At 39.0% G+C, this 17,284-nt stretch overlaps 1 protein-coding gene across 5 annotated transcripts in view; it reads right to left on the bottom strand.

The window, feature by feature from the left end:
* Window positions 1-8,141: 8,141 nt before the first annotated feature.
* Window positions 8,142-17,284, bottom strand: part of rnf207a (ring finger protein 207a) — a 35,053-nt gene continuing 25,910 nt past the window's right edge. For 3 of the 5 annotated variants that reach the window (XM_088069385.1, XM_042509464.2, XM_088069390.1), the window contains 5 exons: window positions 16,694-16,879; window positions 16,366-16,417; window positions 16,157-16,274; window positions 14,319-14,411; window positions 8,142-12,366 (listed from right to left, as the gene is read on the bottom strand). In XM_088069385.1, coding sequence (XP_087925511.1) covers window positions 12,216-12,366; window positions 14,319-14,411; window positions 16,157-16,274; window positions 16,366-16,417; window positions 16,694-16,879 — 600 coding nt within the window. In that variant the 3' untranslated portion in view covers window positions 8,142-12,215. The remainder of the gene's footprint in view (window positions 12,367-14,318; window positions 14,412-16,156; window positions 16,275-16,365; window positions 16,418-16,693; window positions 16,880-17,284) is intronic. The other 2 variants (XR_015774863.1, XM_042509473.2) reach the window with 2 other exon arrangements.

Raw genomic sequence — 17,284 nt, 5'->3', positions numbered from 1 at the left:
ACAAATCTCAGAAGGCAACCTCTGGGGCTGAAAATAGAGCCAATGTGGAAGTGCCAAAAACTGCAGATCTTGAAATAGCCACTAGAGGCTGGCTCCAGAAGTGAATCCCCATACAGCCCTGTGTTAAAATAGAAACAAAAATAGAGTTAACAGTCTGCTACAAAAAACGGTTTGAACCTTTGCTCGGAAGTGACAACCGAAGTTCCGAACTCAAGGCTTCAAAACAGCGGTCCACAAACCGACAGGTGACGTCAATGCAGCTACATTTATACAAAAATTCTTTTTTTCCCAGATCTGAGTATAAAAACAATAACTGCAGCCATCGTTTGACTGCAAGAGTTTCAATCCTACCTGGTTCTGGGTTATTTTGGTCAATACCTTACAGCATCGTTTCCCAAACCTCTCTTGGAGTACCACTTGTCCTGCATCTTAGATCTCTCCCTGCTCCAACAAATAAAATTAAATGATCAGCTCTTTTTTAAGCAGCATCAGGAGTTTATAACGAGCTGATCATTTCAATCAGCTGTGTTGGAGCAGAGAGAGATCTAAAAGATGCAGAACAAGTGGTACTCGAGGAGAGGTTTAGGTACCGTCTACCAATACTCAGCCCTGGAAAACACCAGGATAACACAACACCAAATGACATCAACGTGCAGCTCTCTGTGATAACTGGACAGAACAGCACCACCGTTGACAAAAAGCTGCAGCAGCAGTTTGTTGCACATTTTGACGATAAACAGAGTGTGCTGCGTGCAGAAAGACCTGAAGAAAGAGCGACAACATTATTCGGTTTCAGTTACGTGTTTGTGCAATTTTTAAGCAACTTTTTACAAAATGTGGATAAAACACATTTGCCAAATGACTGCATTTCGATTGAGTGATGTAAGGCTGCTTCTCCCATGATGTTATGCAACTTCTCCTCAACATTTCAAGAAGCATGGCGATGGATGTTCATAACATTAGCAGGTTTATTTCTATTGCAGCCACCACAGTAGACATTATTTCCTATTAAAGGTGACGTAGGCATGTTATGCGAGCGATAATGGAAAGGTAAGCCCCATATACATGGGAGTGGCCACATATAAGGGATTTCTGGGAGTTGATAGTCCACCATTTCACAGAGGAATTGTGGACTTTAAACCTCCGGATGATCCGCTCAACTTTTGAGGAATTATGCGATGCAATAACACCTCTTGTAGCGTCTACTGCATCATGCCTGAGGGAGCCACTTTCTACTGACAAACACATAGCCATCACAGCATCACGTGACCTATAAAAGCCAAAAAAGCGTTTCCTTCGCAGTTTTGCAAAATATGGCTTTTTCGAATCACCTTAAATACAACCTCATGTGAGCTTAAAAACCTTTTGGGGGGGATTTTTTTCGAAATTGACGTGTTCCCATTATAAATATTTTATATCCCCAATTTCAATTCACGCAATTTAAGGGTTAATAGAAACCCACTTAATATTTTTGTAATTCCCCTTATAAGAATATTATATTAGTAGCTACATTTTTGCACCAGGAGCATTGTACGTATGAGCAGGCAGTTTAAAATGGTCTATAGGATTCATTATGTCGTGCAAGAGAAAACTAAAATATCATTTCACTGTGGAGAAAATCAGTGCGTAGAGCTTTAAAACAATTTCTGTAATCTTCATGCCTTTAGTGAATGATATCCATTCTTGGAAACTGTAGAAAAACCCAACATCACAAGAAAATGTATCTTCGCTTTCTCATACTGTTTCATTTACTAAAAGGATTCTCCTTCAAGGGGGCATTTCCTAATATGAGGCAGCTGTAGTGGTTTCAGCTTCATGTCTGTCCTTACAAAGAAAATCACAGGGCTGTTTACTTTGAAAGATACAAAGACTGTTACTACCCCTGAAATCTAGTTTTCACTGAACGAGGATTATGAGCAAAAAAGATGAAAATATGAGCTGCATGTTTTCATGAAAATACTGCAGTTCCAGTTTGGTTCTTTTCATGATTCATATTTGCCACATTTTGTTTTGGTTATAAAAAGATGAGAGTGTTTGTTGTTTTTCATTTCAAGGTTGCTTCTGATTTGAAATTTCATCTGGCAAGTTTTTTTTAAAACTCTTACGAATAAAAAAGGACAGAACATTTGTTGAAAAGATAAACAGCAGGCGCAAAGGATTTAGCAGAAATTTCATCTGTGTTCAGTAATATGAAGCATTTTGAGAGCGACTTCTGTCCAAGCCTTCAAATGTCCCCCTCTCCATTATTCTCCAATGTATTCATTTTCTCCAGTGTCACAGATCTCTGTTTACTCTCAGCCCGCTCCGCTCACAGATCTCTTTATATACCCCGCTTTTATTTATCCAACTAGACACAACATTTATCTTCCTGCTCTATATGCTCCCTTTTTTGCACTCAGTTGTACATATTCCCAAAGCCAAAGTAGCTTTTTTAAGTGAGCGCCAAACTTGTCAAAACTCAACCAAGAGGTTAAAGCCACACTTGAACAGCACTTAATTTAAAATGACACAGAAATGTTAAAAATCTGATGTTAAAGTGAAAGATGTATTTCTCTCTGCTGCCTCTTGCACCGCAACAATTAGAGTTAAAACGTCACATGCACCTTGAATGAAAAAACACCTGATTTTCATATTTCACCCACCCAAATTGAAAACAAGTGTTCCTCCGTGATTTACATAAAGTATGGAAATAGTACACACAAAAAGTGAACTTGTTGTCAAGGTTTCCATCCCTGATGGCTTTCATTATTGCAAAGCAGTAACTCGGTTAGCTTGAATGGTCTATTGTGCGCAAACGTGGCAGCAGCGGAGCCGTGAGTCCTTGAGGTAAAAAGCCTTGTCACTTGTTTGCGTGCCTCCTGGGCCTTTTAAGAAAGCATGAATGGAAATTCTATTACTTCTGCAGCAACTGCAGCAATCTTGTATACATTCGTACGAACAAACGAACACAAACATCCCCATGTAACACAGCAGCGGCATGTTCAACACCTCAGAGTACATTTTTACATATGAAAAATGAAAAGTCAACACCATGTTTTTTCACGCCGTCTGGATCCAAAACGATAAAGGCCCCATGTTGCACTAACAAAAAAAAAAAAAAAAAAAAAAAGTAGGCGCATAAAGTTATACATACAACTTTTCTGAAAGCAACAAGAGTATGTGAAACAGTGTAAAGAAAAACAGTAATTATTGATAATTGGGCATTGAAAGTGAAAGTTGGGGATGTTAGTTTACCAAAAACTACCTAAAAGTCCAGTGGGAAAGATAAAGGTGGGATTTCTTTCAGTTTTCATTGTTCAGGTTTTTAAAGGGAGCCGAATTATCCGCAGAGGTCTCTTCCTTTCTAAAACCCTGTGAGTCAAACCATCTGAATTTTTTTTTGCTGTTGTAACTTTTTCCTACTTTTTTGCAAGTTTTTTGGCCATAATTTAGGTTGCTCATTGCCTCCTCTCCCATGTTTTGGACAGAGTTTAAACCAATTAGCTCAGGTTTCAAAGGGTTAAATACAAAACTACAACCTGGAACAAAAATATCAAATTGACCTCTTGTAATGTAATTTAATGTTTTATTTTATGGATCCATAACATGCAGAAAAAAATCCCAATACCTCTTTGGTAAGTTTCCTTGACGTGGTGCTATATATGGGAAAATAAAATACAGTATTTAAATAGTACTTTTCTTATTAAATAATTTCAATTAAATGCTAGTGTAACTCAGAGTATTTTTTCCACTGTAAAGCTGATCAGCTGAGCATGGAAAAAAATGTGAACTTTGTGTACAGGCAATTATATATTTTACCATTTATACTAAACAGGACTTTCAATGCAACACTTTTCTTTTTGCTTTAATTTTTCTTGTTCAAAATCTAAGACTTTCTTATGCACTTAATAGATATATTTCTCTCATTTTGGTTGCAAACTTGTTAATCTGTGTAAGAGAGCACTTCTCCCTCTCCAAGACAATCCATCCACCTGACAGGTGCAGCAAATCAAGGTGCTGATTAAACAGCATCGTTACCACACAGGTTTGCTTTGGGATGGTCACAATAAAAGGACACTCCAAACGGTGCAGTGTGAGCTTGAAAACAAATGGGATTTTGTATGACTAACACGACAGAAATTCATTTTTTTGGTCACAAACGCTCCAAAGAATGAGTTAGTGTGACCACGATTTGTCACACAAAGTTTTTTATTAGAGAAATACGTCTATGAAGTACATTAAAAAAGGTTTTAGATCTTTAACCCAAACACGTGGAAATAGGAGCAAAAAACCAAAGTGTTGCATTTAAAGTCTTGTTTAGTGTATTATGTGACAACTGTGCCTTTTTTGGCTGCAGCTTGTTTTTGTCTTTGTGTTGTGTGTTGCAGATGCCGGCAGGCGTGATCAGGTCGTTAGTTTTTGGGAACACCTGGGGCTCAGTGTTCCCACTGCTATAAAGTGCTCCTCATTTACTCCGTGATGACAGAGAAAGGGGAGACTTTTTACTCCTCATCCTTTAATTGTTTTACCATACAATGCTCCACTCAGCTCTCTTCCACTCATGCATACAAGCTGACAATAGTTCAGTTCAGTTTTTGTCCCTCATGGGGAAATTTGATCTGCAGTTGCACAAAACAATTTAAAACGACAATAAACAGGCACATAGGACATCATAGCAGCACACAATCAAAACTTGATTAAAAGCAATCCTGAACAAAAGTAAAAATATCGATGAAAGTCATCTAAAAGTGTCAATAATAGGAGTGAGTTCGGTTAACCATTAGAAAAAAAGTCATTAAAATATAGAAATGTCAATGAAAGGAGTGATTACAGTCGTTTCCAATCATTAAAAGTCTTGTGTGTCACAAAAACAGTGCACAGAAATGTGCAAGTTAATTACATTGATAAGTAAATTATATTAATTTGATGCTAACTTATTGACCACCACACTCACTCAGTTTGTTTGTCACTCTTTGTTTTCAGATAAATTAATTGTCTTTGCTGTCACCTCCATGACAAAATAAAGAATAAAGTTTCCATTAATATAAGAATAACCAATCAAATACCATCAGATTTTTGCTTTGCATTTGAATACAGTGCAGTTAAGCTAAAGTTAGTCTTAGTTCTGTGAAAAAGAGAAACTTTGATTGGTTGTAGTTCTGTTTAATGAGGTAAATAGACTGAATCACAATGTTTATTTACAATAACTCTTCTCACTTTATATGCCACATTTTTTTTGTTACATCATTTCACCAATAGAAATAAATAAATAGTGAATGTATCACACTTTACGGCCCCTCGAATGTGTGCTGTCAGCATAAAAATCAACAAAAATTGCCATTTTCTTTTAAAAAAGTCAACTGACTACAGCAAACAGCTAATTTCGGTTCTACTCATTTTATTCCTATATTCAAAATATATTTGAATCAACAAACCAACACTAAAGATTATCAAGTCACTTAACTCTTTAAAAGAAAAATAAAGAACAAATAACCACCTCATGACTTCTTCTCAAGTTTACTTGCCAAACTGTCAACCAAGAAAGGACAAATTCAGAGACTTCAGAGTCAGCTGGCTCTCGTGTAATCTACACTTTATTGGTTATTTTCCATATTGTAGGTCAGCCAATACCAATGTCAGCCAATAGCTGTCAATAAAACTGAAGGAATCAGACACTGCACAGACGGTAAAAGCCCAAACACGAGAGGGGAAACAAGGTTACATGTATGTAACTGTAATTTGCCAGGAATTTCAACCGAATTTTCTTGTAATTAAAACTGAAGTAAATTTGATTATTTTTACCCAGACGAGATATTTTATTTATTTTGCCAATTTGGCCTAAAGCAAGGCAACAGAATTATCTGTTAGAAATATTCTTTTTTTCTTTTTGAATCCAGTTGGCATCAGGGAGCGATGTTAATTAAAAGATAACCTTTATTAATGGTTCAGTTCGTGCTGAGCTGATCAGAGAGAGTCCACAGCTGTAAGAAAGAAGAAGAGGAGGAGGAGGAGGAGGGCAGATGGAGGAAGAGGATGGTGTATCTGAAGGAGGAGGAGGTGGGGGAGGAGGAGGAGGAGGGGAGATGGAGGAAGAGGGTGGTGTATCTGAAGGTGGAGGAGGTGGGGGAGGAGGTGAAGATGGAGGGGGGAGGTATGGCCAGCAGCCCAACAAGCTGCTGATTAATAAGGAGCTGCTGGGCTGCCTCTCCTGAGTCTCGCATGCACGCACGTTTGACACATCCTCGGGCTCGCACCTGTGACTCCTCCGAGTCAAGGACACGCTCACTCGCTGCCATTGTTCGTCGATGCAATAAAAGGAACTCAATTTGTCAGCTCTGTTATTACATTAGTGACAATCCCCGGAGACGTCTCTGAAAGAATGAATCTGCGTGCTTCAGGGCTGCAGACTTCCAGCGCAATAAGAAATGTCTTATTCAGAGCATCTCGAGATGAACAATATTTGTGAAATCAAATTTACCAACAGAATTTTTTTTTAAAATTTGTTTTGTTTGTTACAGAGAAATTGAAAATTATTACTGAGACCTTGAAAATAACAACTTTTAACTTATTGTAATTGGAATATAAACAAATACACTGCACATCTGATAAGTGAGTGGCGTGTCTGAGACACGGGCAGATTATGAAACTGTGGTCCCCTGGGCCCAGATATGCAAAAGGACCTATCAATAAGGGAAACAGACACACAGACTATGATGGTTTTGCATTTCGTGGTAATTTCGTGCCTCCTCATGGTTGTTTTGTGTGATTTTATGTTTTCCCTGTGGTTATTTTGTGAATTTTTTAACCATTTTATGTATCTTTTTGGTCATTTTGTTTCTTTTTTGGTCATCATGTGTCTGTTTGTAGCCATTTTATGTCTTCTTGTGGTGTCTTTTGTAATTTGTGAGGTCATTTTGTGTCTCTTTGTAGTCATCGTATGTCTCCTTGTGGTTATTTTGTCTATTCTTGTGATTGTTTTGTATCTGTTTGAGGTCATTTTGTATTTCTTTGGGGTCATTTTGTGTTATTTTTGGTTGTTTCATGTCTCATTGTAGTCATTTCGTATCTTTTTTTGTGGTTGGTTGGCCCCTTTTATACAAGATTTTCTCTTGTCATTTTATCATTTCTGTGTAAACTCGACTTTCAGACTGACTCCAGACTGCTAAAATATCTTTGCATATTTAAATATTATTAAATAAATAAACAAGGAGAATTATGCAAATGTGTTTCTCCTTGACATACTTCCAGATGTAGGCCAGGAGGATAGGAATAAAAAATATGACCCTCAGAGCTGCAGGGGTCAGATGAAAATCCTTGGCAATAACTCCTGGGTTAATTATACAGCACGGGGTGCAGTGAGTGATAAATAAAATCGACATGCTTTGACTTGCATGTCTCTAATGGAGTTTAGGTGTTCAGTAGAAATAATGCCTGGCCTGGGTGGGAAGATTTCAGTAAATAAAGTGATAGAATAGTGAGTAATAGTCCCCCGATCTCAAACATCGTACTTAACCTCCACCTGCTGCCTGGAGCGACTCAGCAGTCAGCAGTGAGAAAACTACAAGAAACAGTAACGCTCAAAACGCCCTCAGAGAATGAACCAGTGCTCACGTGTGAAATTGATTCAGGAATGACATTTTTATGCGTCAAGCATCTCAAGTCTCATGGGAGGACGCTCTCAACCCTTGACCCTGTGCATCTGTCACCACCGATAACTGCATCAAAATTGATTCCAATTACGCCTCCAGTCCACCGCCGCCAGCAGAGACGGCGGTGGACAAATCCCTGAGCGAGGGAGTGGCTGCTTTTATATGTTTGAAATCAAACAAAAATAAAGTCAACACTGCTCAAAACTGTAATCTTATGGGAGAATTTCTGTAAGGAGGCTAAGAAACGCTGGACTTACTATGAAAAGCCAGACTTAGTTTAATAGTTTAAGCTGTTATACAAAATCTGTTCAGAGCTCATTAGACTCAATAAAGGAATCTGCATGATTCCACACAACACAATGATTTAGAATAAGGAAGATATTCACAGAGAAGCAAGAGTATAATAAATAGTTTGAGAGAAAATATTGTCAAAAAAAGTAACAAGCACAATCACTGATTAAAGGAAAATACATGGAAGGTCCAGAAGCGTGATGCATTTTCTTGTGAAGATAAATATTTTTCTCTGTTTTTCTAAATTAATCTCAGAATTCTGCCCTTTTTTTATAGGAGAAAAAATCTGCTCATTATCCAGAAATAGTGAAAAAATAATCTTGTTAATTTAGAAAAACAACAATTTAAGAGATTACTTTCTTACTGACTTCTCAGAATTTTCAGATAATAATCACGTTAATATTTTTCTCAAATTTCAGAGATGAAGTTACATAAAAATCATAAACTTTTCTAAAAATTGTAAGATTATAATTTTGTTTTTTTTTCCATGTGAACTTCCCTCAGACTTTTCAGATATTAACGTCATTCATGTTTTTTTCCCATAAAAAATGTTCCTGAGAATTACAAGATAACCTTGTGATTCATGATATTTTTTCAGAATTCTGGGATAATAATCTCTTAAATATAAATATTTTTCATGATTATCTTTCCACCATTTCTCACATAATAATCCTATGCTATTTCTCATATTTGTAAATCTCATCAATATTTTTTTGCCATGAAAACATTTCTCATTATTTTGAGACTAAACAGACAGACATTTTTTCCTTAAGTGAAAGCATCAAACTTCTATAAGAGGTCAACTGAATGAAAAAAAAACAAGATAAAACATGACAATTCATGATTTTGAGGAGCTGATTTTGCTTCGGTCAGAGCCGAGTTAACTGTTTTCCCCTCATTTCCAGTCTACTCTCGCTGTCTGCTGCCTCATTTTCACTGTAGACACAAGAGCTGAAACAATCCTCTCATCAAACTCTCTGCAAAAAAGGAGCAAAATGCCAAACTAGTCCTTTAAAATGATCCTTGAACCACTGGTGGGTTACGATCACGTTACATGAGGTCACTTTTGGGGCATCAGCTGCTGGACAGAGTCAAAGCTTTCAGCAGATGTGATATCTGGACTTTTTATTGAATTTCCACTCAAACATATCCACTTAACTTGTTAATCCTCCTTTCTGCAATACCCCCACTATTCTCTCATCTAATTTGAAAGCCATGATCCATAAACCAAACGCATTAATCTATTAAAATATGTCTTTAGTCAGTAAAATCTTGGGATCCAGTTGCAGATCTGTGGCCCGTAACAAGTGCGGTTTTTTGCAGCAGCATAATTAAGACTCTTAACTGTATTTTCACCCTCATTATATAACCATTTGTAGTTTTATCCTCAATCTGCACTATTTGCTCTAATTGTATTCTTCCTAATGTCATACGCCTTTATTTCTTCAGTGACCCACTTTTTTTCCGAGGAGATCATTAAACTTTCACATTATCTTATCTTTCTCTTCTATCTTTATAGTTTTTTCTCAATTGTGTGATAGAGATTTTAGAGTTAAAAAGCTTTGGAAGCAGGATTTTTCCTTCAGTGAATCCTCTGTAAGTGTCTTCGGTGGCACCTGCTGTGAAGTGAATGGAGCAAAGGTGTGTCCTGGCTTAATTGCTAAAGAAATGAGAACCATCTCTCTGTGAACTTCACCTTAAATGTGCCATGAATGCCTCTGAAAAAAAGATATATTTTTTTATCTGGGAGGGGAAATAACCTTCTGGGGGTTTTTCGCTCCTCCAGCAGTAGGCGAGGGAGCCCAGCAGAGGCTGTGAGAGCAAGAGAATAATGAACAGTGAACATGGACCCGGTAGTTCGATGAGTGCAGATGATGAATGACCACGGGGAGGGAGTACAGGACCAGAGCAGAGGCACAGCCATTTGTTACTCTGCTGTCACAAATGTATTTTTAATGAATCTGCACCTCTGACTCCTCCGCAGAGCAGGACCGTTCCTTAAGGCCAGCATGACCCCAATATTTCCTGTGAAGCTGCGGTTCTGAACAAACCCACTTTAGCTCCGGCTGTGTAATGTAAATAACCTTCTCCTTCTGTGTGCTGGGGCCATCAGTCTCGCTCCTCATTATCATCCTTACCTGTGCCGAGAATCGGGGCCGTTTGCTGTCTCTGCGCTGGCAGCAGGTGGGGAGGTTTCACCCTCAATCGCTCCTGTGTACCGAGCTCTGTGTTTCTTAACGATGTTGTTTTTCCTGGAAGAAAAAGAATCAAAAAAGAGATTTAAGGGTCGGCAACACTATCTCCTGAAATCATTTCAAATTCAAGTTATTCAGGTGATATGGCAGCTCCTCGACAGTAAATTGTCCTGCCTTTGCAGCAGGACCGTAGGGAGTGGACTCAAGTCACATGACCTGGACTTGACTCATAGCCTGCATATAAACATGAACAGCAAGACAGCCCCCCAAAAGTGAAGCAAAAATATCGTGTTTGCTCCCTGATGGCAGTAAAGGTCATAAATAAACTCCGCCCCCTCCACATTAACGGCTGGGACACGGGCCAAACTAAAACTTCTTAGTTCACATCAAATAAATCTTTCCCAAAGGTGGTTTCCTTCATTTTAGGTTGTTCTTATCATGCTGACATTTGTTCAAGTGTTCGTTTTTCTGATAAGTTTGGGTTTTTTTATGCTAGAAAAGGTGTTTAATGCATGATTGACAGCTGTGTGTGCCAATCATAGACTGTATATAACGTTGGTCGATACACCACCACGTACCCGTGCTATGCTGAAGTTGCAAGGGTGATGTCACTGAGAGCCGGAGACTGCGCAGTAGCGATATCCGTGGTGGGGGAGTCCCCGCCAAAACACCCGTCCGACCAATCGCGAGCAGCTCCATTACATGGGAGCACATGGATTGGCTGTCACAGCTGTCAATCATGGCGGAAAAGCCCCCATTTGAAGAATTGAATAACTCATTAAAACTGAACTTATAAAAATAAACACTCGAATAAACATCAGGCTGATGAGAACTACCTTCAGTGACAAAAAACATTTTTGGGAAAAATGTATTTGTTTTTAGTCTGGCCTATATCCATTCACTAACATGGAGATGGCAGTGGCTGTATCTGGCATATTTAGTTTAATGTTTGTACAGCGGGAGGAAGTCAAATTGCAATATTTGAATTTATAGTGTGGCACACAGTTGTAGGTTTGTTACCTCTTGAGCAAAAGCAAGTGCCAAAGCCCCTTTTTCTCTGGTCCTTTAGCACCAGTTTCAAAAGTATTTCATTTTGTTGGACAAACAGCCCAGTTTTATGGAAAAGACCATCTTTCTGGCAGTGAAAGGAGAATATCGGGATAAGAAGGAGCAGAGGGGAGGTAAGAGAAAAGGAAATTTACCTGCTGATTTCCTGCAGGGCAAATGCCTTAAAGCATGTTGCTGACATGGACGTGCTATGCAGTCTAGAGGCGAAACCAAGAGGAATATATTTCCTCCGGTAGACAGCGCCTTGGCCGGCTGAGATATCGAGCATGAGTACCGAGTCTAAAAAAAACTAGCAGGAGATGGAGGTTAAGGCTAGGCCAGTTACATTCACACACCTCTGTAATTCCAGCTTTTCCACTTTTTGCATGTAGATGTAAAAAACCCCGCTGCATCCTGGAAACGACTGCCTCATTTCGGAGTAGACACACATCAACATGTGACCTACACTGACACCCAGAATGACACACACATCATTGCATTTGCTGTGTTCCATCTGCGCTGTCACACCGGTTCAACAATCTTCTGGGGATTTGGACCAGGGCAGTCATCCATCATCAGCCTCAAGGTTCTCCACCCCAAAAAAATGTTTTATGCAAAGAATAGATACTGCAAAAAGCAATTCCACACACACTGCCGAAAAAAAGAAGGCAATAATTCACACCTTTGGCATACTTATCATTTTAACAGCCAAAGCACAAACAGAGCAACAAAAGGCAGAAAAGTTAGATATAATTCACTCAGATTTTTTTTCATTAAAGCAGTCCTCTTAAATAACACCAACATAATTCTTTACGATGTTATCTTTGTCCACGTTCGGCTTTGACAGTCTTTGACCTCCATATATGCGCCTCCAGTTCGTGTGTGTCAGTTCACCTTGAAGCTGTTGACAGCTCCACACCGCTGACAACATGTTATGTACAGTATCCGGACAGCAGAGCAAGAAGTCACATAGTGTCCTGGGCTTGTTACGGTTGAATTAATGCTCTCAGGAGCAGGGAGGGGAGATGGGGACAGAAATCAAATGACACGGTGTTTATGAAGGCAGCTCATTGTGGCTGGTCGTCTCCGTGGGAACCCTCGGCCTGCCTGGGCGATTGGTCTTGACAGAGCTGTCCCCCGCCTCGAGGATCAGTGCGCGGTTGTTCTTGTGCCTGTCTTGGTCTGCGACACCGGTCTGGTTGTCACTGTCAGGAAAAAATAAATGAGGTGCCTCACTCCGAAACCCAATACATAAACACATATTTAATAGATGTCTGTATATTAATGGAAAAAGCTTTGGTTATTTACCGCTTACTGCTATTACTAAACCTGGCCTGTTCTTAAAGGGATAGTTCAGATTGAGAAAGTGGGGTTGTATGAGGTACACTCAGGGCCTGCTCTACCCAATTTGGTGCGCTAGGCGCCCTAACCCTAACCCGCACCTCCGCACCCAATAACGACACATCACATGCTCACACATAATTTAGGAACATGTCACTGTTTATTTATTTGTAATGTTAATATATATTTTTTTTCTAGACAGAAAACACAAAGTGAGGGTGCCAGTGGGCATAGAAAATTATTATTTTAGTATTATTTTCCCTCAAGGCCAAGGGGGACTGACGGCGTGGCGGCGCCCCTCCAGCAGATGGCACCCTAGGCGACCCCCTACATCGCCTATGCCAAGAGCCAGCCCCAGATACACTGGTCATACTCATGTATCACATACAGTAGATGTCAGTCAGTGTGCCCCCAGTTTTGAGAAGACAGACTTGGGAGATGAGTAAGATGTGCTGCAGTGGATGGGGGCAGCAACATAACGTATTTACGCCTCCTACATTTTCATCACAAAAACTTGTTTTAGTTTCCCATCTATGCTGACATCAAAGCCACCAGACTCCATTAACAAAAAAAAGTTATTTTAGTTTGCTATACACAGGAGCTCCTAGTCTATTGTCAAGTCTAGTCAATTACCTCAATCAGTTAATTTGCTTGTGTTATTGTGTAATCTCAACTAACCCTTTTAAGGGAAGGGACGGGCATTGCAAATATGCTCAGGCTATAAATGCTGTTGTATGTGGCATCAGTTTGATGCTATATACTTGTCCCAGTACAAACAAACATGAAATGAACTGAAGCACCAAAGTCACACAATAACATAAACTAACTAACTGTTTAAAGCAGTGGTAGACCAGCAGCTCCTGTGTTCAACGATGTTAAATCACTGAAAAAAGCGTAGAAAGTCGTACGCTGAAAATCGTCACAGAATAAATACTTTCAAATTATGTTACTTTTAGAACCTGTCAATGAAATAAAGGCGTTTTAACTTTTTCCCTAAAGAAGCCTTGGTTCCTTCCTTTTTTCTACTTTTGTTCATGCCTTTCACCAAAGAGCACCGTCTTTTCTGGTAGAATTACTTGTTTCAAAGAGCTCTCCGGTTTTTTGGCTGTTTATCAGACGTAAAATCACTTTTCAGTTTCTCTCAGTGGAGTCTGGCTGTGAGGAAAGCGTTTGAATTCACTGTCAGAAATCATCGTCTGACGTTAAGGTAAAGCAGCTAAAATATTCTAAATATATTATACACTTAAAGTGATGTTAACTTTTTTAGGTCCACCTTTTTAAAGTGGCTAATAAGTTTTGCTGCTGCCCCAAATCCACAGTAGTACACTGCTTAGGTTCTGTGTCGGTACTCCAGCCTGCTTCTCCAAACTGGGGGCCATCCTCTGTGTGAGGTAAATTTACAAAAGATATGTACCTCATACAACCACACAAAAGATCCAAACTATCCTTTGAATGCAACATTTAGGGTATTTATTGTGACAAATTTGGATAAAAGGTTGATTTTTTTTGACTCGTCCCTAAAAAGCATATATCACGACACAAACTTCTTTTTGTTTCCTCCATAAAATCCACCACAAATCCGTTCCTTCCATAATACACACCTCGAGGCTTTTATTATAACCCAGCCAGAGGAAATCTGTTGAGACTGGAAATATTTTACTGCAGATTGATGTCCTTAAATCATCATGTAAGGCACAAAAACATGACAGACTATTTTTTAAATCATAAACAAAATCTAAGAGACTCTGCAGTGGCTGAAATATTGTATTTCACATAAAGAAAAACTACATTTGAGCTGCACGGTGCATGACAGTACCTGCCTTGACTGTCTGTGGCGATTGTGTTGTCATCGTATATTTTCAGCATCGTTTCCGTGCGGTCGTCATGGTGCTCTTTTGGCTCCTGAAACCTAAAAAAAAATACATTTTGAAATATGATCATTTTCTTCAGTTATCGGTGCTGTTAAACAATAAGGCTGATGTTTTCCTGCATTTTTCTTGTTTTCAACAAATCCCACAAAAAAAGAACAAAATCAACAACGTGTTGGTTTGTCTCTCAGTACTTTCCAACTTCCTAACTTTGTGGTGCACAGCCCAAAGCTCATTCTGAGGATGTTAATCTTCAAAAACAGCTCTCAAAGATATTGTTTCATTTGTAGAAAAGGGTCAGCAATTTCCTAAAACATCTGGTCACTGTAGTTTTACGTGAGCATGATGCAAACAGTGCTTTTGTTGTGGAGTATTTTCAGCTGCAGATTAAAACAAATTTGCTGCTCCAGTGAGTATTTACTGCAGCAGAACAGTGTGCGTGGAATTCAGTTAAGATAAACTACAGTGGCCATGTTCATGGTAATGAAGGAACATGTCACCCAGTGCAACCACAGGTTCACTGATGTGTTTTTAATAGATTTTGGACAACAATGAAGCTCTGTGACACCGAGGAAGAAACCACACAGAGAATACTTGTTATTATAAATAATCCACCGTAGGTTTGGATCTTTTAATGGGATTTGTTGACTATAAATGCACTTACTCAGCGTTATCCTTTAATGTTTAAAGGAACAGTTCACCTCAAAGTCAAATATACATACTTTTCCTCTTACCTGTAGTGCTATTAACCCTTTGAAACCTGGATCGACATCACTTTTCCTTTGCTCCGTTCAGACGCCTTTGCAATTATTTATACCTTTAAAATCTGAGCAAATTGGTTTGCTTTCTTTTGAAAACACGGGGAAAAGGCAATGAACAATTGCAAATGGTAAGGAATTAGTAGATTTGGAAAATTATTCTTCATTTTTTTAATCTAGGGAAACGTCCAAAATAATTATATACTTAAAATTATTCTACAGAACTATTATTTTCAAGCACTTTTTTCAGACCATTTCTTTTGTTTTTGTTTTTTTTTTTCTTCTAATTTTTTAGGTCATGTTGTTTTGGGTCATTTCTTTGCTCATTACCTTTTTCCACATGTTGTTTCTTTAAGAAATCATGCCAATTTGCTCAGTCTTCAAAGGATTAATCAATCTATATTGTTTTGGTGCAAGTTAAGTGCACTCACCAATGTCTCTTTCCGAAAAAATTACTGTTTTATTCCTAAAAATTAAAATACGTCTGGAAATACACATTAACATAAATCCAACAGATTTGCCTTTTGCAACAACTTTGTCAAAGTGGTGTTTCCTCCCTAACCTTCCTGAAAAGCAAATACAGGTCAAGACTGTAGCCTGAGGCTTATAAAACCTTCTGCCAGGTGACCTCCATCCCCCAAATTTAATATGCAACTCAGTTTTAAACAAAAATGTCGTAGAGGGTCCTTTCTGCACCTCTTTTTCTGCTACATTGTCCTTGGCCTGAAAAACATTGAAGAGCCCTGAATGAGACTGATAATAGCACTACAGGTAAAAAAAAAACAACCTTAAAAGTGAATTAAAACAACACTGACTTTGTTTGGTGATGCATTAAAAAAATTGTGTACAAGACATTTTTCGTTGCTCTTACATCGTACTATACAACACCCCCCCGCCACCACCCCTCGTGCTTTATGGTGCTTTATGCTTCGGAGGCAACGGGAGCTTCTATTTCCTTCCAATCATCAGTCAACCAATAAGGCAGCAGATGGCCAATATGCGGATAATATATCCTCTGAATACAACACCTGGGCTCGAGTCTCTCTTTGACTTTGGCGATGGACAGGATGTACGGGCTGATCTGTCTGGTGATTGTGGTTAGGTACGAATTCTCCTGCTTCAGCTGCATCAGGTCGTGAAGCTGGGCTGGAAACATTTAACAAAAATAAGGGAATTATAATTTGAAACATGAAAAAGATAAATGTTTGACTGATACGTTTAGATTTTTGAGACAAACCTTCATAGATTTCCTGCTCATTAGTGACCCTCTGAAAAGTCTCATCCCAGATCTGTGTGGAGAATGCAGTAAACTGAAACTCGTGAAATAAAATATAACAAGTGCTGCAGTGTTTCGACTCAGGGGATACCTTGACATTTCTTTTCTTTCCCCCTTTCTGTTTGAATCTCTAGCAGTCTACATTTATAACAATGGGTGAAAGTTAGCTTGTTGGTATGCAGCCAGAGGTACTGACTGAGGACAAACGCAGGAACCTTTTGTTTGTCAGAGCTGGCTGTCAGAGGACGGTGCGTGCTAAAGGTCATCATCAAGGTACCACCTGACGCACCTCTTCAAACATGACTCTCATAGTTTCCACCGTGGAGTGCTGGGAGTTTATCTGGCTGTCGATGTGCAGCGATCTGTCCAGGATCTCTCCCATCTTATCTGTGTTGATGATGGAGTGGTGCTTGGTCAGATCTCGGTGCAGCTCCTGGACCTGGTCCTTCAGATTCTGAATCTCTGTCTGGAGAGTCTGTAAACACACACGTACATAAGACATGACGCTGGAGAGGTGCTTCAGTGTCAGAGATCTGAGGGTTTACAGATGCTGGCTGAAGTGCATCTGGGCGTGAAAACCCTCCTGACCAACACACAGGTTGAGTTCTCAGAGGAATTCATGCAGCTGCCTTTTTTTTTTTACCTGGAGGATCAGAGATGGATCCTAGAAAGAGAGGTTGCTGCAGCAATTTTTAATTAGTGTGGATCCACTACAGAAGATTTATAAACTATGGACATAAAACTAATCAAATATTTTAAAACATATCCTACTTTTTGTCAATTTATCCATAAAAGATACCTATTATGTGTTTCTCTGCCCATTTTTCCACCCCCACTTCATCTTCTCATCACACTAGTTTGTATTTAAGTCCTGGTTTTC

The sequence above is a fragment of the Plectropomus leopardus genome, chromosome 2 (assembly GCF_026936395.1).
Source record: "Plectropomus leopardus strain MGB_pleo_1.0 chromosome 2, ASM2693639v1, whole genome shotgun sequence".
In the NCBI taxonomy this organism is placed as follows: domain Eukaryota; kingdom Metazoa; phylum Chordata; class Actinopteri; order Perciformes; family Serranidae; genus Plectropomus; species Plectropomus leopardus.
The sequence above is the reverse complement of the archived record's forward strand: the minus strand, read 5'-3'. Positions and strand labels throughout refer to the sequence as shown.